This window comes from Piliocolobus tephrosceles, chromosome 1 (assembly GCF_002776525.5).
Source record: "Piliocolobus tephrosceles isolate RC106 chromosome 1, ASM277652v3, whole genome shotgun sequence".
Classification (NCBI taxonomy): Eukaryota; Metazoa; Chordata; class Mammalia; order Primates; family Cercopithecidae; genus Piliocolobus; species Piliocolobus tephrosceles.
The window spans coordinates 157,903,067-157,930,159 of record NC_045434.1 but is presented as its reverse complement, the minus strand read 5'-3'; the positions used below and the strand labels follow the sequence as shown (position 1 = coordinate 157,930,159).

The 27,093-nt window shown below is 37.5% G+C and overlaps 1 protein-coding gene across 5 annotated transcripts in view; it reads left to right on the top strand.

Moving 5' to 3' along the window:
- The window catches only part of UBE2U (ubiquitin conjugating enzyme E2 U), a 62,880-nt gene that overhangs the window by 23,638 nt on the left and 12,149 nt on the right, over positions 1–27,093 (top strand). For 2 of the 5 annotated variants that reach the window (XM_031935217.1, XM_031935216.1), the window contains exons 7-8: positions 5,511–5,599; positions 14,175–14,256. In XM_031935217.1, coding sequence (XP_031791077.1) covers positions 5,511–5,599; positions 14,175–14,256 — 171 coding nt within the window. Of the gene's footprint in view, positions 1–5,510; positions 5,600–14,174; positions 14,257–16,644; positions 16,835–27,093 lie in introns of those variants that run through there. The other 3 variants (XR_004228852.1, XM_031935218.1, XM_023207763.1) reach the window with 2 other exon arrangements.

Genomic DNA, 27,093 nt, shown 5'->3' with positions numbered 1-27,093 from the left:
AAAAAAAAAAAAAAAAAAAAAAAAAAAAAAAAAAAAAAAAAATATTAGTGAATTGAATCCACTGATAAAATGGGATAACAATGACCAAATGGGTCTGATTATAAGAAAGCAAGGTTGGTTTAATATTCAAAAATCAATTTGTGTTACACATTTACTAGCCAAATAAAGGGAAAAGTCATAAAATTATTTCAGTGAATCCAGTAAAAGTATTTGTTAAAATTTAACACCCATTCATGATAAAAATTCTTAGCAAACTGAAATAGAAATTCCCTTATTTCAGTAATAGGAATCTACAAAAGTCCAACCGCCAACCCCTTAAAATGTGAAACGTTGCTGCTTTTCTCCTGAGTTTAGGAATAAGGTAAGTATGTCTACTACCACCACTTCTATTCAACATTGTACTGGAGGTCCTAGCCAGTGCAATGAGGCAAGGAAAAGAAATAAAAATTTTAAAGTTTGGAAAGGATGAAGCAAATTATCTTTATTCATAGATAGCATGATTATGTGCATAGTGAAATCCAAATGAATATAAAAAACTTGAAAATTCATTAGTGAATTTAGCAAAGACTCATGGTATAAGATTAAAGATTAAAAATTAACTATGTTTCTATATACTCATAATCAATAGATAGAAACTGAAATTTTAAAAATACCACTTACGGCCGGGCGCCGTGGCTCATGCCTGTAATCCCACCACTTTGGGAGGCCAAGGTGGGCAGATCATCTGAGGTCGGGAGTTCGAGACCAGCCTGACCAACATGGAGAACCCCTATCTCTACTAAAAATATAAAATTAGCCAGGCGTGGGTGGCGCATGCCTGTGGTCCCAGCTACTCAGGAGACTGAGGCAGGAGAATCGCTTGAACCTGGGAGGCAGAGGTTGCTGCAGTGAGCCGAGATCGTGCCATTATACTCTAGCCTGGGCAACAAGAGCAAAACTTCATCTCAAAAAAAAAAAAATACCATTTACCCCAGCATCAAAATGTAACGAAACATATACAAGACATCTGTACTGAAAACCACAAATATTTCTGAGAGAAAATTTAAAAGACCTAAAGAAGTAGAAATATCCAATGTTTGTGGCTTGGGAAAAACTGAATATTATTATATTGTCAATTCTTCCCAAATTAAACTGTAGATTAAATTCAATCTCAATCAAAATCTCAGCAGTTTTTTTTTCCTGGAAATTTGTAAGCGGACTCTAAATATATACCTAAGAGTGCAAAGGACATAGTAAAAGAAGGCAATTTTGAAGAACAAGGTTAGGGCATTGATACCCCTAGATATTAAGATGTACTAGAAAACGACTATAACTTTGCTCTAATTGGATCTTTTTAGGCCAAGTTCCTGTTCCTGAATTAGGCACCATGGTCAGACAGCCCTGAACCCATCAGGCTCTAATTTGGAGCCAGAAGTGGGGTCAGTCCCATCAGAGTGTATGGTATCTACATAATGAGCAAAGAATGCAAGAGCTGTTGAGGAGGCAACCACAGTGTCCACTATGACAACCTTCAGATGCAAAATATTTTTACTGGACCCAAACTTTGATGAATAAGAGTTTGACAGGCACAGAGGAGACGAGTCTCTAGAACAGCTTTCACAGAAAGAGGAGTGTAATACCATGGTATGCTTGGATTAGTAGGAAATTCTGTGTGATGGAGCCTCTGGATGTGGGGATGGATAATAGAAGAAAAGGATGGAAATGGCCAGATGGTGAAGAGCCTCAAGTTCTATTTGAAAGTATTTAGATGTTTTCGTATAGAATTACATAACCAAATATGGTTTTCTTTTTCTCTCTCTCTTTTTTTAAGACAGAGTCTTGCTCTGTCACCCAGGCTGGAGTGCAGTGGCATAATCTCAGCTCACGGCAACCTCCACCTCCCAGGTTCAAGCAATTCTCCTGCCTCAGCCTCCCAAGTAGCTGGGATTACAGACATGCGCCACCATGCTCAGCTTATTTTTGTATTTTTAGAAGAGATGGAGTTTCACCACGTTGGCCAGGATGGTCGCGATCTCCTGACCTCGTGATCCACCCACCTCAGCTTCCCAAAGTGCTCAGACTACAGGTGTGAGCCACCGCACCCAGTCTAATTTTTGTATTTTTAATAGAGATGGGGTTTCACCATGTTGGCTAGGCTGGTCTCGAACTCCTGACCTCAGGTAATCCTCTCACCTCAGTACCAAATGTGGTTTTCAAGAAGAGGTATGATAACCTAGAATAGGGAGAGTCAGAGGTAGAAAAACTACAAGGAAGCTGTTTAGAGTTAATAGAGAAATGATGACGTACTTATCAAGGCAATGGAGACCAGCTGACACTTAAGTGCTGAAGAGGCGCTAAACTTGGCTCTTTTCATGCATGATTTCATTGAATGCTCACAACAAGCACTTGAGAAAGTTTTATCTCCTGATTTTATAGTTGGGGAAACAGACCTCGAGAGATTAGGTAACTTGCTCCAGAGCCACACACCTAACAAGTCGAAGCGCCAGAGGGTTTTAACCCAGGCCAGCTGATTCCAGACCCTGTACTCTTATCCATGATACTAAACAACTAGGTCATGATAGACAGGAAGGTTCCAACCACAGATATTTAGGCGTTTAATTGTTAGGCTTTGGTTGTGGCTGGGATGTTGCTTCCATGAAATAGTACTGCCATGATTTTCTTCTTCCCCTAATGAACCTTTCTCTTTCCTTCACTGGCTCCTCTTAATTATAAGTTGGTTTCTGCTCTTTCTTTTCAAAATACTTACTAACGTTTTTGGAGGTGGATTTCTCTAGTAGCTTCCTCTATCAGTGATTTTGTTGATTTGACCCAAATCTCTTATTTCTAATCTGAGTGTCTTAATCACACTCCTGAAGATCATTTTGACTTGTCTGTACTATAATCACCTGAAATCTAGAGCTAAAATTAAACTCATATTTTACTTCAGTCTCTCTTGATGCTTTCTATTAACAGCAAAACTAACCAGACTTCTGGGCTTTAGAAGAATATTTGACTGTAATATTCCTTCACTTTTCACACACAGTCAGGCAACCAACCAGTCCAGTCAATTTTTTAGCATTGCCTTCAACTCATCTCCTCCCTTTCATAACCTTTGCTGCCACTCTGCTATTAGCTCTGAGTAGCTCATCCTTGAATTACTGCGTTTGCTTCCTATCTGGTCCCCTGGCATTTAATCTTCCGTCTATACTCCACCCTGCTTATTACTTTCAAGGAAAAGTCTTGCTCCAACATGGATTTCATAATTTACTTGCCTTATTCCAGAACTACTGATGGCTGTCCATTACCCAACAAATCAAGATCAAGATTACTATATCAACTCTAACCCATTCTCTGCCTAAATTTGTGGACCCTGCACTGCCCAGTTTCACTTATTTTATCAATTCCAACTCCTGTGAATTTGAAGTCTCCATTCTAGTCAATTGTCCTTTTACTATAATTTCTTCCCCCAACATCCTCTGTATGTACATACACACATGCCATGCTCTCTCCCATCTGAACAGTTACTAATACTCTTCCCTTGGCCTACAGTGCCCCCTTATTTTTTTTCCAGACCTGTATCCCAAATGACTGTTTCCCTGACGACTTAAAAAAAATTACATCTCCTTCCTCCGACGTCTTTGCTTATTACCACTGCCAGAGGAGAGAAGTGTCTGTTCTTGTATTCTCCAAATGTCTCCGTTAAACCATATGACACTTTATCGTGTTAATAAAGTTGTTTAATTCACTAGTCCAGGTATATATCTTATTTTTTCCAACAGGGTAACAAATTCTAATGTTCATTTTAAAATTATATCTTCTACTTTTTTGTATTCATACTGTCAATGATAATACTCAGTAAATTCCCATCATTGGTTGAAACTATAAACACATGTATTTTTATGCTGCATGTATCCCTGTAAGCTTACTTTATCTGAATAATAGTAAAATATAGTTACTGTTCTCTTTTTTTAAGGGGCTGTTTCCTTTATAGAATTGAAAATTCAAATACTCCCAAATGTGTAAGACATTTTGCTTTGTATATTCAAACCACACTAAAGTTATACCTTTTAGGGTAATATTTTTAATTATTATGGAGGAAAAAACAGAAAGCCCCTGAAGGCTAACAGTTTGAAATTGAACAGGACACCCTGGGAAGGGAAAAGGTCATGGGTCGTGGTCAAACAGACAAAAAACAATGGAGACGATTGTGCCTGAAGATGGTGTATTTTTTTTCACAAGACAGTGTGTTGACAGTTTCCTTCCTCTTGAGTCATTGTTGTCTGCTAAATGATCTGTGACAGCAAATTGATCACAAGCTTTTTCATGCAGGAGATATAATGCAGCCTTTCATTTTGTTACCTCTGTTGCCAAATGCTGAGACATTTCATTGGCAAATTCATGTTAGTTTAGTATATCATTTAGTCGTCCACAGCACAGCACACAGCTCTGGAAGCAATAATAGTAATGATTAATTTATCTTCCTCAAGTTTCAAATTTCTACTTAAGTGTGATTGTAAAAGTAATAACACATTCAAAAAATGTTAGTCTTAAAATTAGATGTGCATAATTGTTATTTAAATAAATTAGTGAATTAACACATTTAGATAACGCCTCATTAATTTAAAAGTTGAATCAAATAGTTAATTTAAGGTACCTATGATTTACCTATAAAAACTAATGCTAATATACTTGTTCTGACTGAAAACTTGCTCCTTCTTCCAAAGAGCTAAGAACTTAAATTGGAAAACAGGCATAAGGCATATTGCACTGGATGTTTAAGCATCTGTTACAGCCAGTTAATTAGTGATTTCACATGTCTGAAAAAATACGCTAAGTAATGTTTTGTTTATAGAGTGTTGAGAATCTCTGCATTTTAAAAGTTTGTGGGAAAAATGCTTGGAAATGTAGTTATTTAAGGGACTGCTTTATAGTTTTCATTTAACACCTTATAACAACCTTTGCTCTCCATTAGGACATAGTGATATTAGCACAGGGAGGGGAAAGTAGCAGCCAGGAGTATTAGAAAACAGCTGTTTTTCTCCTCTTTGAAAATAGCCAGATTCTCTGTAAAAACTAAACTAATCTCAATTCTAATACTTGTATTCTGTTCTCATTACAAGAAATAAGGGTTTTTTACTAGACTTTGGCATTGAATTTCAAGAAAAATATTTATTATTTCTTATAGAATGAGAAATTGAAAGGTATAATGCTTTGCTTAAAGTTCTTTTTTAATGTTAGTCATGAAAGGCAGATGTCTTAAACCCATATTTTTCTTTTTATAATATGTGCATGGGTCCATATTTACATTTATTATTGAAAAGTGGTTGGGACATTTTCTTTTTCGTTATTTGTATTCATTATTGGTGGAATCAATATACTGGATACAATTGTTAAAAATATATGTTACAATTTGCAAGTCAGTTTAATATCTTGTGACAAGATGTTATGTGAACAGTCGGTATAGCAATACAATAATTTTAAAAAGAAAATTTACAAACTGCCCATTGTCTGATTTTTATTTATATTTTCAGACCAATTAAAACAACCTCATTTAGTGATTACTACCAGACATGGTCCAGAGTAGCTACATCAAAAGCCACAGAATACTACAGAACTCCATGTAAGGTGAACTATCCTTGTCATATGTTCTTTTGGTATATGTTAATCTGTTAACATTTAGCTTGCTTTCAAAGACTAATTGACACACATCTGCTATATAAGAGTGCTAAACTTCTCTGTAGGCTCTATATACTATTCATTCAACAACTATTACTTTAGTTCTTTTTTAAAAAATATTTTTAAGTTTAATTTTTCGTCTTAGAGACAGGGTCTAACTCCGTCATCCAGGCTGGAGTGCAGTGGCATAATAATAGCTAACTGCAGCCTCAAACTCCTGAACTCAAGCAATCTTCCTGCTTCAGCCTCCTGAGTAGCTAGGATAATAGGCAAAAGCCATCATGCATGGCTAATTTTTTTAATTTTTACTTTTTAGAGATAGGGGTCTCACTATGTTGTCCAGGCTGGTTTGGAACTCTTGGCCTCAAGCAATCCTCTCGCCTCAGCCTCTCAAAGAAGAATACAAAGTCTTTTGTATAGAGCCCTGGACTGAAGTCTGATTAAAAGTCAGAAAGAAAGATATTCAACTGGAGGAATAACAGAAAAAGTTCTCAATCTTATGAGGTTTACTTTACTTCCTTTACCCTACAGAAAAGTTTTCACACCAGAGAGAACCTTTTAATTTCTCCTCTAAGCCACAGGAAATATTAGGTAGAAATTCAGCAAGAAAACCTAAGAACATAGGGCTGTTCAATTATATCCATCAAAAAGGAAAAATCATCTGTTACCATCATACATCAGGAACTGGAAAGACAGAATGAGAGAGCTGGACAACTTTCTGGCTCCATTTAATTGGATCTTTAGAGTACTACTTCATTATCTGGATGAAAGTAGGTTGTCCAGTCTGCATACACTTACTGAAATATGACTTTGCTTCAGCCATCCTTCTAAAGTGGTGCATCCTGCAGTAGCAGAGACTTCTGAATTTCCAGAGGCAGTGATTACGTTTTAGTCCTCTTCTTACTTGCACTCTCATTAGCTGTGCTCTCCTTGATTTACATAATACCATACATCCATGGCTTTTCATTTCCCTTCCTAAGCACTCTGCTGCCTCTTCCCTTGGCAATATCTTCTTCATTCAGTCCTCTCTACTTACTCTCTCTGAAAGACCTCTTCCACTACCATGGTTTTCATTTGCCTACAGGCCAGTGATTCCTAAAGCTGCATCTCTAGCCAGACCCCTCTTTCGAATTTTACATGCATATTTATAACTGTGCAGGGGACATCTCACCTATTTGTGTTATAGGCTTCTCGTATTCAAGATGTCTCAAAGCGAATTCATCATCTTGCCCCCGAATCTATCCTTCTTCTTTTATTCCCTCTCTTGGTTAGTGGTAGATCACCATTTTTACATTTTCTTACCGAAACCAGACTCTTAGATGTTTCCTACATCTCTTTATCTCTCTCATTAAACCTGGTTGATTTTATCTCCTGCAACATTATGAATGCTTCCACTCTGCTACACCCCCATGACCATTGCCTTAATTTGAGGTCTCATTATATTTCATCTCATCATTATGATAGTTTCCTATCATGAAAAATAGTATCAACTTTTAAGGTACAAATGAGGGCAAAAAATAGTACTAAGCTTAATAAATATCCTTAAAAGGTAAATTCAATCAATAACTTTTAAGAAATCACATGTTCTTTCAGGAGGTTGGCTATTAATTATTTTGTGATTATATATTACCATCCTAACTCATAGGTCAATACAATTTAAGGTACATCGAGATCTACAATCTTTAGCAGCTCTCTCAGTATAAAATATTAATTATTTTTGATACCAGAGTACTTGAATGGTTAATTCAGATCAAAGATTTGTTGTTGAATGCCGCCTAGTCAATTCAGCAAACACATCTACTGTGTGTACCTACTATGTATGAGGCACTGAGCAGCTCATATAGGCTGCAGGGGCAATAACCCTTAATTACACAAACACTGTGTTGAGAGATATTAATTGGCACACTCTAGGGAACCACTCAGAATCAAACTCCTTCCACCAAAAAACAGATTGGTACAGGATGGTGCTTTCTAGAATAACATGTAAATATATAGGGCCACTTGGAAACTCCAAACTGCGAGGGAAAAAAAAACAGAAGCATGTGCCAAAACTTAAGGAGATTTGGAAATAATTGTCTTGCAATAAAGAATAATTTAAAAATGGAAGGAAATAATAAGGCACCACTGACCACAGTTTCTTCCTCAAACAGAGTTTGGCCCCCAAATGTTTAATTTTTTGTTTCTACATCTTTCACTAACCTAGTATGTCATTCATCCCTGTTTGTAAAGGCAGTAACTGGTCATCGTTATCTCTAGCCCAAATGAATTTCTGAGACTTTGAATCTAGCACTTGGTGAATGATTTCACAATCACCCTGCCTCTTCTTCCCCTAGGGAATTGTTATAAGAATGTTTCAAGAGCTTTCCTTGAATAATAACCAGCACTTAATTTAAAAAAATTAAATGTAAACTTTACATGTGCTGCTGGCCATTTTATCTTTTGATAGTTCAGCTGGATGAGATCCAACACTATCTCTTTTAATGGCCTAATTTCCTGGCAATAATAAAGATGAAGCTTTTAGATTATAGAATGCTTCTTCAACAACTCAGAAATAAAAGAGAAACTCCTAATAACTTCATTTTCTACAGTTACATTCTTAGCATTGGAAAGATTATTAAACTCTTGTACATATTTTTAAGAGCTTTATCTTTTATGAGTAGTGGTAAGTAGTTAAATTTTGATTTGGGGCATTAACTCTTTTCCCTATCTTGGGCCACAAATCTATACATAGTCGTTGGCATCATCATAATAGTAAGTTTATTCTTGTATAATGCAGTTTATGAAGTATGCTCATATATACTTTTAGGCATCCTAATCTATCATTGTTTTATTCATTTATTCAACCAATATTATTAAACACCTCATATATGTCGTGCACGGTGGTATATCAACCCTACGTGCCAGGCGCTATGATTATTATTACTTTGTTTTAAGATGAGAAAACTAAGACCAGAAAAGCTAAGTAATTTACCTAAGGTTATACATGTGAGGGAGAATATCATATGTTGATAAAGAATATACATCCTGGAGTCAGATTTACCAGAGTTTCATCCTGGCTCTGCCATTTACTAGCTGTGTGACTTTGGTTAAGTTTCTTAACCTCTCTGTGTCCCAGTTTTCTCATCCATAAAATGAGAATAATCACAGCACATGCTTTATAGGGTTGAAGCACTGTAGTGAGTTCTCAATAAGTGAACAATAAGTTCTCAATAAGTGCCTTATCAATTAATTCGGTAGGCTGTGGTCCAGAGACTTGAATCACATCTTCTCACTGCACGTTTGTTGCTCTTTCTCTGATACTCTGATGCCTCCATAATATGACATCAAACTGTTATCTCTGTATGTATGGGATTTAAATTCAAACTTGGAAGTACAGGCAGCATATTTGTAAATAATTATAATTTTTAGTTTATAAGCATAGGCAATCGTATGGAAAATGTACCAAGAATCCACTGTTCTCTCTCCATTGCTATAGAATGGCAAGTAAAATGTTTGGCAGAGAACAAACCAATACATATGGTTGTGGGCAACAGAGCCTTAATGACAGAATATGATCCCCATAAGGAAATGTTTATGTTAGAGGAAAAGAATTCCTCCAGACCAGTGTACTCTGTAATACTGAGCCTAGGCTTCCTGATGTTTGTTTGCTGTCATCAAGACAGACCAAACAGCCTGAAGCATGATGGGGATGTTTTCTTCACCCTAGGAGACTTTTATTCTTTGAGTCTTTAAGCCAGCAGTAAGGGCAAGTTTAGATGCACATTTAGATGCAAGAAGCAGTATCATCTGACTCTAATGCAGTGGTTCTCAGTCTTGACTGCTCATTAGAACCACCTGAAGAGCCTGTAAAAATTTCAATATAGAGAGCTCACCCAAGACCAATTACATCAGGATCTCTGGGAGTAGGACCAGGCAGTAGTAGTTTTTAAAGCTCCCCAGGTGACTACAATGTGCAACCAAGGCTGGGAAGGTCCTAGTGGGAAGAGCATGATGTCAGAAGTTAGAAACTCCTTAGCCCTGTATCAGTTTTGCCACATGAAGATAAGTGAATTAAGGTAGTCACCTAACTCTTTGTACTTTGGTTTTCATTTCTATTGATTGACAAAAATATTCCATCCTACTTTATGTTGCTCTGTGGTTAGCATGAGATAGCACATGTGAAAATAGAACATGCTGAGGCAAGTTGGTGCTATTGATTTTTTTGGATGTGACCATCCTAGCAGTGGAAAAAAAAAAATTCAGGGCAACCTCTACAGATGTTGGATGAGAGGTGTATCACAGGAAAAAAGAAGCAGAGTAGAAGCAATGCCCTGGACTCTGCAGAAGGCACAACAGAAAAGGAATAACTATATTGTGGATGCAATAGAGGATGCTTTCCTACCACAGATTACAAAACTGCCACGAATGCAAGATATCATAGTGATGAAGGAATTTCAACGTGCAAAAATTCTGCTAAAATTACATGATTCCTTTCTTCTCTCTGTCTCTCTCACGTCCTCATTCTTTCATTGTTTCTCTCCGATCAGTGTCATTCGTTGAGCACCTTCTATATCTAGACAATTGGCTGTGTGTGGGAGACAAGAAGACACATTGTGGTAAGCTCTTCAAGGAGTTTACGGACAAGTGGTAAGAGACAGATGAGTGAAAAAAAAATCATAGGGATAAAATATGAGAAGTGTTAAAAGTTTGTACAAAGTACTGTGGCATTTTCATCTCTCGGATGGAGAAAAAAATGAAGAAAATGAGTCCATGATATAAAACGAATGGGACTATTCAGGAAAGATGACCGTGTCATTTGGGGTTTCATAATATATAAGGAAGAGACAGCCATACATATTCAAATGTAAAATGAGGAAAGGCAATCTCAAAAAGTTTAAGAAAAGATGTGAATTATCCTTAAATAGAAACCTCAAAAGGAAATAGCATTCGTGAGAGATTAAATTTTAAATTTTGGCTAAGAGTAATGAAGAGTCCCAATGAGAAGACATTACTCAACCTCTCTATGTCTGCTTGACCATCTGCACAGTGGGTATTCTAACAGTAACCATATCTATTTTACGTGTGCCCAGCGTACAATAAAAATTCTGGCTGGACACAGCAGGCTCACACCTGTAATCCCAGCACTTTGGGAGGCCAAGGCAGGTGGATCAGTTGAGACCAGGAGTTCGAGACCAGCCTGGCCCACATGACGAAACCCCATCTCTACTGAAAATACAAAAATTAGCCTGGCATGGTGGCGCATGCCTGTAATTCCAGCTACTCGCTAGCTGAGGCATGAGAATCACTTGAACCTGGAAGGTGGAGGTTGCATTGAGCCAAGATTGCACCACTGCACTCTAACCTGGGCGACAGAGTGAGACTATCTAAAAAAAGAAAGAAAGAAAGAAAAGAAAAATCTGCTAATGTTAATTGTTATAATCATCTAAAGGAAATAATAAGGCCTCACAAGAACTCTGGGAAGCTAAGATTTACTTTTTTAATGGAAGGGAGGAGCATATATCCAAATACCAATAAAAAGTATTGATAAAGTCCATAAGAATATGTATGTATATGTGCTTACATGTGTTTGAAGCAAGAAAATTAAGGAACAGACAAAAACATTGCTGGTGAAAATCATGTAAAAAAGGAAACTATTCAGTTAAAAAAATTTTTTTTCTATCAATGGCAAATGTCATCAAGCTAAAAGGGGTAAATTCATCATTATTAAGAAGAAAGCCCAGGCTGGGCACAGTGGTTCACGTCTGTAATCCCAACACTCTGGAAGGCCAAAGCAGGAGGATTTCTTGAGCCCAGGAGTTTGAGACCAGCCTGGGCAAAATGGGGAGACCCTATCTCTACAAAAAATTTTAAAATTAGCCAGGCATGGTGTCATGTGCTCATAGTCCCAGCTACTTGGGAGGCTTGAGTGGGAAGATCCCTTGAACTCAGGAACTGGAGGTGGCAGTGAGCTATGATCATGCCACTGCACTCCAGCCTAGGTGACAAAGTGAGACTCCCATCTCAAAAAAAAAAAAAAAGAAGAAAAAGAAGAAAGCCCCAGACAAGGGCAAGACTGGTGGACAGCATCTAGCTGGTTAAATAGTTCAAGACTATAAGCTAAGCCCAGAACAATAATAAGAAATAGGAAAATAGATAAAAATATATATGGGCATATGATCTGGCTTAATATTTCATGTAAAAATTACCAGTGCCTTAAACATAGTAGGTTTTTAAAAATTATTATACTTTAAGTTCTAGGGTACATGTGTACAACATGCAGGTTTGTTACATATGTATACATGTGCCATGTTGGTGTGCTGCACCTATTAACTCGTCATTTACATTAGTTATTTCTCCTAATGCTATCTCTCCCCCTCCCCCCCTCACCCCACCCCTCGACAGGCCCCCATGTGTGATGTTCCCCACCCTGTGTCCAAGTGTTCTCATTGTTCAATTCCCACCTATGAGTGAGAACATGCGGTGTTTGGTTTTCTGTCCTTGTGATAGTTTGCTCAGAATGATGGTTTCTAGCTTCTTCCATGTTCCTACAAAGGACATGAACTCATCCTTTTTTATGGCTGCATAGTATTCCGTGGTGTATATGTGCCACATTTTCTTAATCCAATCTATCATTGATGGACATTTGGGTTGGTTCCAAGTCTTTGCTATTGTGAATAGTGCTGCAATAAACATACCTGTGCATGTGTCTTTGTAGCAGCATGATTTATAATCCTTTGGGTGTATACCCACTAATGGGATGGCTGGGTCAAATGGTATTTCTAGTTCTAGATCCTTGAGGAATCGCCACACTGTCTTCCACAGTGCTTGAACTAGTTTACAGTCCCACCAACAGTGTAAAAGTGTTCCTATTTCTCCACATCCTCTCCAGCACCTGTTGTTAAATATAGTAGGTTTTTAATAAATCTTACGTGAATTTGATTGAAGGTGTAGGCTTGTAATTAACCACAAAGTTAAGAGCCAGTGGTGATGTAATGTGAGTTCCAGAAAATACTAATGCAGGTCTGAGCTGAATTGATAGTGCACAGAGCAAGGGAGGTAGTAAGCCCATTTGCATCTTTGCTTCAAACCATTTCAAGGTCCTGATGCAGTTCTGAACACAAACTTTTATAGGAACATCAAAACAGTTTATCACCAGGACATTAAGGATGGTTAAGTATCTAGAAAGACATATCCTAAGAAAAAGTTGAAAGAACTGAGGCTTCCCTGTGAGCTGTTAGGGGCTCTCTCTCGTGGGAGAGGGGTGAACTTAATATTGCTCCAAAGGTTAGAACTATGGCCAGTGGAAACTCACAGCAATCAGATTAAGGAAGGACAATGTAACCCTTATCTGCCAATGGAATGGGCAGTCTCCCAGCTACAAAGTGGTGCATTTTCTGTAGTTGGCAAGTATTTCATTCAGAGCCTGGATGATCATCTATTGGGATTCTTGCTTTGTGAAGGATCAAGCAAGGTCTTTAATGTCATTTCCAACTTCAAAATTTCAATTTTCTACTTGAAAAGTGCTGAATTAGAATTTTGTTAAACTATGATGTCTGGGTTTTATATGAGTTGTTTTAATACTTTCTTCATTATTGTTGCTAAAAACAAAATTTCTCTTTTTAAATTTTTATTTATTTTTGAGACAGGGTCTTACTCTGTCACCCAGGCTGGAGTGCAGTGGCGCCATCTCAGCTCACTGCAACCTCTGACTCCTGGGTTCAGATAACCCTTGTGCCTCAGCCACCTGAGTAGCTGGGATTACAGGCATGTGCCACCATGCCTAGCTAATTTTTGTAATTTTAGTGGAGATGGAGTTTCTCCATGTTGGCCAGGCTATGTTTCAACAAATTTAAAGATCTAATTGGCTTGCATTAGTGATTCATGAATCAAGCAGTGTGTCATCTTAAAAATAGATAAGTGGTCTACTGAGCATGGCAGAACAGTTAGTTTTTATAAGGTAGCTAGAACAGGAATAAGAAAACAGAATAATACAAAAAATGGATTGGTTAACATAAGGCACTTCAGTTACTTTCCTTGTAAGGGTTAAAGCACAGGGGACTTCCTTACCATGCCACTTCAGGTTGACTGGGCCCCTTCTGACTGGTGGCTGTGAATCTCTTCTTTTGAAAAAACTGATCTGTTTAAGATTGTCCTGCTTCCTTAAAGTTTCAGTTTTATTGCATGCCACTTAGCATGACTGACTCCATTTTGGTTTGGTCTGTTAATGCCTAGGGTAGGCGCTCAGTCCAAAACAATGGTCTCCTATAAATTTTATTTAACACGATAAAGGATATATAATGTTTTTCATTATAATGAAAATAACTTCCAAGTCACAATCTACTATTTCAAACAATATCTAATATTGTGATGTTCCAATAAAAGCAAGTAATTTGGAAAGTTTCTAAGCATTGTAATAGGACTTAAATTATATAGTGTATGTTATTGCCACATGTCAACTTAGTGAGAAGTGAATGATTTTTAACTTTTAACTATTATTAAAGAATGTATGCATAGCTTCTTTTTTAATATTCTAATTTCAGTGCTCAAAGATCCAAATTTCATTGGACAGTATTACAAATGGAAGAAAATGGATCTACAGCATCATAAAGAATGGAATTTAAAGTAAGAAACATTAAGTGCCTTGAATGTGTACATTAACTTGAATTGTCTATTATTGTACTTTCTACTATCCAACTTGGAAATAACAGAAGAAACCCTTGGAAATAACAACTTACACCCTTTTATCTGTATAAGAACAAGAACAAAAGAAACGATCATTCCTTGCTTTCACATGAACCCAGGTAGGCAATATCTCTGCTACATATTTGCTGCCAAAGATGGAGATAGAACATGATCCACAGTGGAGAAATCTCATAATATCCTCCCCATTATTTCTCTTACTCTCATTTCCATCATCCTTATCAACATGTGACTTAGAAATGACTTTCTTTAAAAAAGAAAAAAAAAAAACAGTAAACTATATATCATCAATTAGCTTTTCATCCTTTTTTTTTTTTTATCCTTTTTGTAGCTCCAAACATTGTTTCTTCTCCCACAGATTTCTCATTCAAGAACCAAATATATTAAATCTAATGAGGAAGGATATAGTAAAATACAAACAACAATTAGTATATCTTTAGAAATCACTGACTCTTAGACTACATTAAAGAAGGAACCTTAATCTCATCTTTGGTCTCTTGACCCCTGAAGGCAGTTTTTCTGCTTCATTCTGTTAAAGATGCCATTTCAGTTCTGTGGTATTGGCTGTGTTGTGCTAGTCATTTGTTCTGGTGTGCTTATTCCAAGGTACTCAGTAAGTGTGCTACCATAAAGATAGGGGAATTAAAGATCCTATTCTTTGCATTTGTCTTATTTATCTCAATTTTTAACTCTTCAATTTACTGTTAACCATGTGCCCTCTTTTCTAGATGGAAATACATGATGAATAAAGATAATGTGCTGTATTTTGAATTTGTGAAACAATTGAGGAATTGATATATTACTTTCATTGAGTATATTAAAATATACTTCCCTATTCTTTAGCATCATATAGTTCAGACTGAGTTTTTCGGTTGTATTTTTTTTTCTGTTGATTCTGTAACAACTTTCAAGCTAAAGTAGAGAAGAGCTTTTGCATTGGATATGCTTTTCTGCTTGCAGGGTAAATTACAGGGAGTAGGAAGTTTTTATCAAGCAAAATTTGAAGGAGTATAAGCATGTTTTTTTTCTTGAAGGCATATTTTAAGTTTCTTTTAGAGTTGAAGAAACCTGCTTAGAATATAAGGTTAATTTTGCTTTGACGTGACTTTCTTTTTTATTTCCTTTAACAGAACTGTTTTATTTGTTTGATCATCGATTCATTATGTAATGCCAACATCCCACAGAACCCCCAAATTTAGAAAAAGTAGAATCATGTCATTTTCAATTTATCCATCCACTTCTACCTATGGCTAAAATAATTGTGAGCTGTTTGAGTGCTGGAACATTTTTCCAAATACATTATTTCAAAGTTACAGGTCAAATTATCATGTGCATAGTGACCCTGTCAAAATAAAACCCTCACACCTTATGCCATCTGGTGGTTGATGAGAATATATTTAGATCAAATGGTATTTGCTGCTTCAAAACGCTGGTGTTGATTAGTCAAAAACCCCACTATTTAAATAGTTTTAAAAATATATTACATTTATCTGCATTTTATTGTGGCATAAATATTAACTATGCAAATGTTAGAGGTATAGTAAAATCTAAAAAAATCTAAAGAATGGCAAAATTAAACTTCTTTTCAAATTATCAAAAGTCGTGTTCGTCAAAATACATGGGTATGATAAAGAGGACAATTCACAGAGAATCAAGTAGAAAATGTTTGGGGATCTATGCACATAAGTAATATTCTGCATGCCATATTATGCATATCTCAGTTTCTAATCTTTGAAAATGCTTTCCTGACGCTGCAATTTCCTATTTCACAAAAACAGGAAATGTAAATTGAGAACCCTTTATTTGCATAGCATTGAAAAAAAAAGAGAAACCTGTCTCTCCTGCTACTTCCTTCCCTACCCTCATCAATCAATACCCTATTCTTAAGCTGCACTGAATTCTCTTTTCTCACAATTACTTGGGGACCTAAGACCTCTTTACCACTTTGTACCTTCTGCCTCGGATCAGCGAGGTCTTTGCTGCTGGTCTAGAGCTAGGATTTGGTTAGTTAAAAGGTGGAATGCGGAGCTCTTAAGCGCAGGGGCACTGGAGCCAGACTGTCTGGATTTGAATTTTGGCTCTGCCAATTACCAGCTCTGTGACCTTGAGCAAGGTCACTGATTTTTTTTGTGCCCCAGATTTATCTGTTAAGTGGCAGTAATAAGTGTACCTACCTCCCAGGGAAGGTGTGAGGATTAAATAAATATATGTAAAATTCATCAAACAGTATCTGGTGCACGGTAAGCACTCATACAGTTCGTTATTATTCATGCTTTTAAAACTTTACTGTGGCCCTCATTCAATTTTCAGATGAAAAATCTTTTTTTGGAAGCAGGATGGGGAAGAGCATGAGCTTCAGAGTCAGACAGATCTTGGAGAGATTCTTTCCTAATCTGTTTTCTTATCTGTTAAATGGAGATAACCTTACCTACCTTGCAAAGTTGTTTTGCATTTGACACTTATTATTTTATATATAGATTTCATTCAAGAGATATAAATATATGATTTCATTCAAGAGATATAAATAAAAAATTATATATAATGTATATATAATATATAATATATGTCATATATATATAAAATAAAAATTAATATAGCATCACACATAGGCATTCGATACATTTTAGTTCCTGGGGAGAGGAGGAGATGAAAGTTCATGCCACCCAACTTTTCAGAGAATAAAAACAATCTGTTGGAAACATGTAAAATTTGTCTTTTCTCAGGTTAGAAAACAACACCTATCATAACCACGTTTATTGTAGTTTCTACATGCCTCTGGTTCTTTTTCCTTCTCTACTCCACCTCCATCATTTCTTCTGCCTGGTGAAATACTTCACAAAGGTGGTGTGAAGAGCTGAACCAAATGTCTTTCTGTGGAGACAGTCACTGACAAGCTCAGGCATTCACAGTTACCTCATCCTCTCTCTCCATATTCTCTGTTCCAACGTCTTTCAGCATGTGTGATGTGGAAATTCATCTGCTCATGAAGAGGGACCAGGGCAAGGATGTGAGTGTCCCTTTGCATTCTCTGTACCTAGCATGGTGCCTGGCAAATAGTAGGCACTCAATTAATGTTAGTCGAAAGATGCGTCCACACCCTGTTTTTTCAATTTAGTATTAGGATTAAATGTGAAGGCAGTTAATTTTAGAAAAATAAAATTTAGTTGCAGACTTTTAAGGTTCATCGTGATGTAAAGATTTAGGGTTCTATTTTGGGAGTTCTAAGGTGTAGTTGGAAACAGTGATTGAAAACTGGAAATGTAAATGGCTGTCATGAATGTTTTATGCAAAATCTCTAATTTGGCAAGTCTTTGTTACTATTAACAGAAACATTGTCATTATAAGCAGCTCATAAATATTCATTAATCAATTATTTGGTTTGGTGTTCCTTTCTAAGGCCTTTTTTCTTTCCTATTGCCTTGAGTGTCTTTTGTATTTATGAAAATGCTTTATTTCCGCTAAAGGATATGAATCTGTAATCTAATCAGTAGTTTGTATTTAAGTTCTCCAGAGAAATAGTAAAAGATATAAAATCAGAAAGCAATGAAAGCTGTTCTTTTGAGTGTTCTTGGTTATGCACATATAAAACTATGTTTGTGCCATACTCTAGCTAATGATTGCTTCTGTGACAACAGAACAATCTTTATCAGTATTCTAAGCTTTGGCAGCTAGCAAGTTGTCTAAATAAAACTTATCGTTTCTGCTGGCGGTTTACATTCGGTGTCGCTTTAGAAAAGAATATTGATTCTTGTTTATACCGAGGAGGTATGGAGGGAACCGGAACTAACATGGCTGAGTACTTCCTGTTTGCCCGGTATTCTCCCTTCATTTCGTAATTCATGCTGGCCATCCTGTCGAGTTGACAGTCGCGTGTGTAAGTGTAACCCACAATAATACCCATCAGCCTCCTTCAAAGCCACAACAAATCAACCTGTACTCCAAGTCAGACCACTTCACTTGCCTTGCTGACAGCCCAAGACCTGATTCCTAACCTCCTTTACAATGGATGACCACCCCTGAGACCATCCCCCAACCCCTGATGCTCCAGACATTCTGTAAAGGTAGAGACAGATATTATCCCCCGTTTACCAGGAAAGAAATGGAAGCACAGAGATTAGCGAGTTTTCCTCAGGTTATTGATAAACATAAATTTTATTTGCAAATTTAAACTGTTTCTTACTTGCCTCCTAATATGTACTTATTAAAAGTTTAAATTGTTCAGGTAAGTGTAAAAATAATTGCCTACCCAATTGCAGGTACAATCAAGTCTACCTTTTGTGAAAAAGTCGTGTTTTTTCCCAATATTAAATTCTATTATGAAACAATGTTAGTTCTTTTTTTCTTATATGTAAAGTCTTATGCTCTGGACTTAGTTGTCCTGTCTTTTAAATTAAGGGGCTAGTCCATATTTTTTCTGCATTTCTTTGGTGTCTGATTTTGTGAACATGTTTTAACTCACAAAAGATAAGTAATCTTTCTTTTGGTATACCTATGTTTGATCCCCTTTATATAGAAAATATTCATGCTGAGTAGATTCTTTTAATATATGTTTGTGCTGTCCTTTCTGGGTTATTGAATTTAAACATGGTTTTTATAAGTTTCCATAATTATATATTTAATGCATTTTTAAGTAGTGCTAGCTTGTTTTATTCCCCAAAATTAAACCTTGACTGCCATCTTGTGGTTAACAAGTGAATTAGCATTAGAATGGACATTGCCTGTATTTTTAAATACAGACGTGGGAAAAATTATAAACAAAGAGGGGAAAATCCTTTAGGAAAAAATGACTTTTGCCAAGCAACTATTTAGTCTCTGCTTGGATGTTTTTAAAGATAGGAAGCTTGGTAATTCAAGAAGCATTAAATAGCTCTAATCCTCTTCAGTTCTAGCTTATATCTAACACCTTTTGATAGTCAACCATTCCAGAAATGAGAAATTATCTCCATTTCATAAAGAAGATGTGCAGAAAAGGTTAAAGAAAATTCCCTAAGGTTATATATTTAGTAACAAAGCTGAAATTCAAATGCAGGCCTGCCAGATACCACAAGCCATGCTTTTTTTCCTTAAATCAAGCTGGCATTAGTATACCAGGCACCATGTCAGACACTGAGGACCTGGAGATGGCTTTGGGGATTGGTGGAAGGCAGGATTCAAAGGAGGCTATTAAGGCAGAAAGGAAAATATTGCCACTTATCCTTGGAAACAACACAAATAAGGCCATTTCTGCTTTGTGAAATTGCCCTGGAAGCCTCAGAAGATAGTTATCATGTCTTTCTCCTACCTCCTCTTACGTCTCTTTTTTGGAATAAACACACTCCGTTCTTTCAGCTGATTTTTATGAATTCAATATTCTTTATTGGTTCCTTCTTATGGATATAATTCATTCCATCAATTTCTCTCTCCAGTGTAGCCTCAAAATGTTACCACCGATTTCTGGTTGTAGCACAAAATCCAGTGGAACCACCCCTACTATAAACACCATGGCTTAGGGCTTCTCCCTTCCTCGCTCCTTAAAAAGAGGAATTTTAGTATGAGTCACAAACATATATGGTGCTAGTTTAGATGTTCCCCAAATCTCATGTTGATATTTGATCCCCAGTGTTGGAAAATAGGAGGTGTTTGGGTCACGGGGGCAGATCCCTTATGAAGAGGCTAATGCCTTCCCTTGGGCAGGGAAGGAGGGCGGAGGAGTACGGCGGGTAAGTAAGTTCTCCATTCGTTCCCGGGAGTGCCAGTTGTTCAAAAGAGCTTGGCAGCTGGGAATGGAGGCTCAAGCCTGTAATCCCAGCACTTAGGGAGGCCAAGGCAGGAAGAATGCTTGAAGCCAGTATTTGAGACCGGCCTGAGCAATATAGTGAGACCCCATCTCTACAAAAAATTTAAAAATTAGCCAAGCATAGTGGCACATGCCTGTGGTCCTACCTAAGTGGGAGGCTGAGGTGAGAGGAACATTTGAGCCCAGTAGGTCGAGGCTGCGGTGAGCCATGGTTGTGCCACTGCACTCCAGCCTGGGTGCAGAGCAAGACCTGTCTCACAAAAAAAAAAAAAAAAAAAAAAAAAAAAAAGCTTGGCATTTCCCCTCCCTCTCTTGCCTCCTCTCTCGCCATGTGACCTCTGCGCACACGGGCTCCCCTTCGGCTCTGCCGCGAGTGGAAACAGCTTTTATCATGCATAGTCTTCCAGTCAGCAGAATTGTGAGCTAAATAAACCTGTTTTCCTTATAAATTACCCACTCTCAGGTGTTTGTAGCAACACTAAATGAACTAAGACAGTTTTAATATGAGTCACAAATACATATGATTTTTTCTTAAGAGAACTCTGTCCTTGGTGTTGTGCTCCCACATTTTAAGGGGCTCTTTCTCCATCTATGGCCTTCCTCCCTCTCCTGTCCCTCTTTCTCTCCCCTCAGTCCCCCTCTCTGTGACCAGAGAAATCCCATACATGGGTTGGCTTAGGTCCTGCTCAGGCTCTCTGTCTGAGCAGGGTTAAGGTGGGAAGGGCTGTATTCCCCAGAGTCATAAGAGATTGTATTTTATCAGAAAAAGGCAGGAATGAGAAGGAAGCAAAAAACTTCCCTTAGAAAATGTTGCCAAAAGTCAAATTACTAATGGAAGGATACAGTAAGTTTTATTCTTCTTCTTACACATATAAAGCTCCTTTTCAAGAACATGTTGCAATTTATGGTGCACCAATCCATGTGAGAAATTTAAAATTGAACAAGCATTAGGGTTTTTCATTTTACTTTTCTTTTTTACTTAATATTATGACATTTTACTTCACAGTCATTTGATTTGCATTTTTTAGTAACATTAAAAATTTTTGTTTTTATAATTTGTGGTTTTAATTATATAAAGGCAAATGGTTGAAGAAGGAAATACTGCTTATATATTTTTTTGAAGACAAAGATTTGTCAATAGAGAAGAAAAGGTATAAATCAAGTTCTGTTGTTTTCTAAAGTCATATTTGCCCTGAGGAAAATAAAATCCTAACGGCTTTTTTAAACTTACACAAGCCTCACAAAGAGCTGGAAATCCTGCCAGCTAGAGTGGAGAGACATTATAATTTAACAGACATTGACTAGAATTTAGAAGAGCTATGCTTTATAGTAGGGCCATATTAAGCATCAAACTGATTTTCACAAAAAACTGAACTGTGTGCTAGAATGAAGAACAATCAGATTTAAAGAAACATAACAAAATTTAGCACCTAACAACCTAAAATTTACAACGTCCAGCATCCCATTAAAAAATCACCAGTTGGCAGGTGCGGTGGCTCACGCCTATAATCCTAGCGCTTTGGGAGGCCGAGGCAGGCGGATGGTCAGGAGTTCAAGACCAGCTTGGCCAACATGGTGAAACCCCATCTCTACTAAAAATACAAAAAATTAGCCAGGCAAGGTGGTGGGCACCTGTAATCCCAGTTACTCAGGAGGCTGAGGCAGGAGAATTGCTCGGACCTGGGAGGCAGAGGTTTCAGTGAGCCAAGATCATGCCACTGCACTCCAGCCTGGGTGACAGAGTGAGACTCTGTCTCAAAAACAAACAAAAAAAATCACCAGTCGTACAAATAAGCAGAAAAATATGACCCATAACCAAGAGAAATTAAATCAATACAAATAGATCCATAAGTGATAAAGAGGATAGAATTAACAGATATAGACTTTAAAGCAGCTACTATACATCTATCTTATAAAATATACTCAAGTATCTAAAGACAAACGTGTATATGATGAAAGAAATGGAAGATATACAAAAGACCAGTGGAATATCTAGAGATAAAAATTAATCAAATATTTAAAAATATATCTACTTAAGGGGAAGAACAGCAAGTTAGACACTGCAGAAGAAATGACTCATGAACTTGAAAGAGTAGCAATATAATCTCTTTTTAAAAAGATAGGAAAAAAGGCTGAAAAGAAACAAAAGAGCCTCAGTGAGCTGTGGGACAGTATCAAGTGGTATAAGATACATATAAATGGGGTTCCAGAGGGGAGAGATATTTGAAGATAATTATTTGAAGAAATAATTATGATTCAAAATTTTCCAGATATGATGAAGCCTGCAAATTCACAGACCAAGAAGTTCAATGAATCCCAAGAAACAGAAATATAAAGAAGCCATACCAAAGCACATCATAATCGAATTGTTGAAACTGAGAAATGAAGAGAAAAATCTTAAAAGTAGCAAAGGATAAAAAGAAACCCCACATGTTACACATAAACGAGCAAAGATAAGAATAAGCAAAAACTTCATGTCAGAAGCCTTGCAAGTCAAAATATAATAAATGACAACTTCAAAGTGCTTGAAAGAAATTATTAAACATAGAATTTTATAACCAGTGAAAAGAAAAGGTAAAATAAAAACTTTTTTTGACTAACAAATCCAACCACTTAGTTGAAATGAACACATTTCTTGAAAGGCAATAGCTACCAAGGCTCACTTAAAAAGAAATGGATAACCTGAGTAATCCTATATCTAATAAAGGAATTTATAGTTAAAAGCCTTCACACAAAGACAACTTTAAACCCAGATGGCTTCACTGGAGAATTTTCCCAGACATTTAAGGAAAACATTAATATACGCAAACTCAGAAAATAGAAGGAAACACTTCCCAGCACATGTTACAGAGTCAGCATTACCTCAATAACAAAACCAAAGACATTACATGAAAACTACAGATCAATATACCTCACAGACATATATGCAATAATTTTAGTATATTTAATCTAAATATATGTGTAACATGTATAATATAGTTTTAAAATTTGTTAGTTTTTTGAATGTTAAATCAAGATTACATTCCTGATATAAACTATACTTGATCATGATTAATTATGATAAATAATTATAAATAACTATGATAATTCATCATGACTATATGGAGTTTATACTAGAAATGCAACCTTGGTTTAACACTTGAAAAATGCAAACAATGTAAATTAGTATAAGAAAGAAGAACCATATGATCCTCTCAATAGATGAAAAGAAATTCAGTATCCATTCCCAATCTAAAAAAGAAAAAACCTCAGAGCAGGGAGTGAATTTGGCACCTTCAAGTGAAGTATCGAGGTTCTTACATTGGGATTGACTAGGCAATCAGTGCAACCTGTGGAGAGCAAAGAAAAGCAGGGTGAGGCAAGAGCCCACCCGGGAGCAGCATGAAGCCAACAAAATCCCCATCCCAAGACAAGGGAGGCGGTGAGTGACTGTGTGACCCCACCCAGGAAACCATGCTTCTCCCATGGATCTTTGCAACTCGCAGATCAGGAGATCCCCTCATGAGCCCCTGCTACCAGGGCCTTGGGTCCAATATACAGAGCTGTATGTAATCTCAGCAGAACAGCTGTGCACACACACAGAGACCCAGGTGTCTTACATAATCTGGTCCTAGAATCCCCCAGTGAGGCACCAGATCCATCCATACATTCCCCTAGGAAGGGGGTTGAATCCAGGGAGCCAAGCAGCACTGTCCTGGGGGTCCCACTTTCACAGCACCTCACAAGTTGGGACCCGCTAGCTTGAAGCTCCAGCCAACCAGTAGCAATAGGCTGAGTCTGCTTAAGACAGGAGGGAGTTCCTGGGGAAAAGACAGTCACTGTTTCTGCAGTTCTGTTGACTCAGCATGCCAGTCTGCCAGCTCTGGAGAGTCCAGGCATTCCAGACAAGAAGGGGTCTCCCCACCAACACAACACACCTGCTTTACCAGACTGTGTCCAGACCTCTTCTTTAAGCAGGATTCCAGTCCATTCCTTTCCACTACCCCTTGTAGGGGGCTTTCAGTCACTCTAGCCAGGCTTATCTGGACAGAACTCTGATCTCACCCTGGGATGGAGCTCCTGGGGGGAGGAGTGGCCACCATCTCTGTGGCTCAGTTGACTCAGCTGTTCCAGCCTGCTGGCTCTGGAGAGGCCAGGTGGTCCGGATGAGGAAGGGTGCCCCCCAGCACAGCACACCTTCTCTACCAAAAAGCAGCCAGATGGCTTCTGTAAATGGGTCCCTGATCCTGTTCCTCTTGACTGGGTAAGACCTTCCAACAGGGGTCTCCAGACACCTCCTACAGGAGTGCTTGGGCCTGCAGTAGGTCAGTACCCCTCCAGGATGGAGCTTGCAGAGAAAGGAACAGGCTGCCATTTTTGCTATTTTGCAGCCTGCACTGGTGATACTTCCAAGTACAGGAAAAGTGGAGGCAACTAGGGTCTGGAGTGGACCTCCAGCAAACCATAGCAGTGCTACGTTTGCTAACAGTCAGTGGCCTACCTGTTAAAAGAAAAACAAACAAACAGAAAACAACAAGACCCCACAAAAACCTCATTCAAAGGTCAGTAACCTCAAAGATTGAAAGTAGATAAGCCCATAAAGATGAGAAAAAGTCAATGCAAAAATGCTGAAAACTCAAAAAGCCAGAGTGCCTTTTCTCCTCCACATGACTGCAACACCTCTCCAGCAAGGGTACAGAACTGGGCTGAGGCTGAGATGATTGAATTGACAGAAGTAAGCTTCAGAAGGTGGATAATAACAAACTTCACTGAGCTAAAGGAACAGGTTGTAAATCAATGCAAAGAAGCTGAGAATCATGATAAAACAATACTGGAGCTTATAATCAGAATACCCAGTTTAGAGAGGAACATAACCAACCTGATGGAGCTGAAAAACACAACATGAGAACTTCACCATGCAATCACAAGTATCCATAGCAGAATAGATCAAGTGGAGGATAGAATTTCAGAGCTTGAAGACTATCTTTCTGAAACAAGATAGGCAGACACTAGAGAAAAAAGAATGAAAAGGAATGAACAAAACCTCCTAGATATATGGGATTATGTAAGGAGACCAAACTTACCACTGATTGGGGTTACTGAAAGAGATGGGGAGAATGGAACCAAGTTGGAAAACATACTTCAGGATATCATCCAGGAGAACTTCCCCAACCTAGCAAGACGGGCAAATATTCAAATTCAGGAAATCCGGAGAACCCAGTAAGATATTCCACAAGAAGATCAACCCCAAGACACATAATCATCAGATTCTCCAAGGTTGAAATGAAGGAAAAAATGTTAAGGGAAGACAGAGAGAAAGTCCAAGGCACCCATAGGGAAGCCCAGCAGACTAACAGTGGACCTCTCAGCAGAAACCCTACAAGCTGGAAAAGACTGGGGCCCAATATTCAACATTCTTAAAGAAAAGAATTTCCAACCCAGAATTTCATATCTGCCTAAACTTACCTTCATAACAGAAAGAGAAACAAGATCCTTTTCAGACAAGCAAATGCTGAGGGAATTCATCACCACCAGGCCTGCCTTGCAAGAGCTCCTGAAGGAAGTACTAAATATGGAAAGTAAAAATCATTACCAGCCACTACAAAAACATACTGAAGCATACAGACCAGTGACACTATGAAGCAATCACATAAACAAGTCTGCAAAATAACCAGCTAGCATCATGATGGCAGGATCAAAATCACACATAATAATAGTAATCTTAAATGCAAATGTGCTAAATGCCCCAAATAGAAGACATAGAGTGGCAAGCTGAATAAAGAACCAAGACCCATCAGTATGCTGTCTACAAGAGACCCATCTTAACGCAAAGATCCACATAGGTTCAAAATAAAGGGATGGAGGAAAATTTACCAAGCAAATGGAAAACAGAAAAAAGCAGGGGTTGCAATCCTAGTTTCTGAAAACAGACTTTAAACTAACAAAGATCAAAAAACACAAAGAAAGGCATTACACAATGGTAAAGGGTTCAATTCGACAACAAGAGCTAACTAGCCTAAATATATATACACCCAATACAGGAGTACCCAGATTCATAAAGCAAGTTCTTAGAGGCCTAGAAAAAGACTTAGACTCCCACACAGTAATAGTGGGGGACTTTAACACTCCACTGACAATATTAGATCATCAAGACAGAGAAATAACAAAGACACTCAGAACCTGAATTCAGCTGTGGGTCAGGTGGACCTGATAGATATCTACACAACTCTCCACCCCAAAACAACAAAATATACATTCTTCTCATGGCCACACAGCACTTGCTCTAAAATCCATCACATAATCAGAAGTAAAACACTGCTCAGCAAATGCAAAAGTACTGAAGTTATAACAGACTCTTAGACCACAGCACAATCAAATTAGAACTCAAAATTAAGAAATTTACTCAAAACCACACAACTAAATGGAAATTTAACAACCTGCTCCTGAATGACTCCTGGGTAGATAATGAAATTAAGGCAGAAATCAAGAAGTTCTTTGAAGCAAATGAGAACCAAGAGATGATATACCAGAGTCTCTGGGATGCAGCTAAAGTGGTGTTGAGAGGGAAATTTATAGCACTAAATGCCCACAGGAAAAAGCTAGAAAGATCTCAAGTTAACATTCTAACATCCTAACTAAAAGAACTAGAGAACCAAGAGCAAACAAACCCCAAAGCTAGTAGAAGATAAGAAATAACCAAGATCACAGTGGAACTGAATGAGATAGAGACACAAAAAAAACCCTTAAAAAAATCGACCAATTCAGGAGCTGTGTTTTTGAAAAAAAAATAATAAAATAGACCACTAGCTAGATAAAGAAGAAAAGAGAAGAGTCAAATAAACACAGTCAGAAATGATAAGGGAGATATCACCACTGATCCCACAGAAATACAAACAACCACCCGATAATACTATAAACACCTCTATGCACATAAACCGGAAAATCTAGAAGAAATTGATAAATTTCTGGACACACACACCCTCCCAAGACTGAACTGGGAAGAA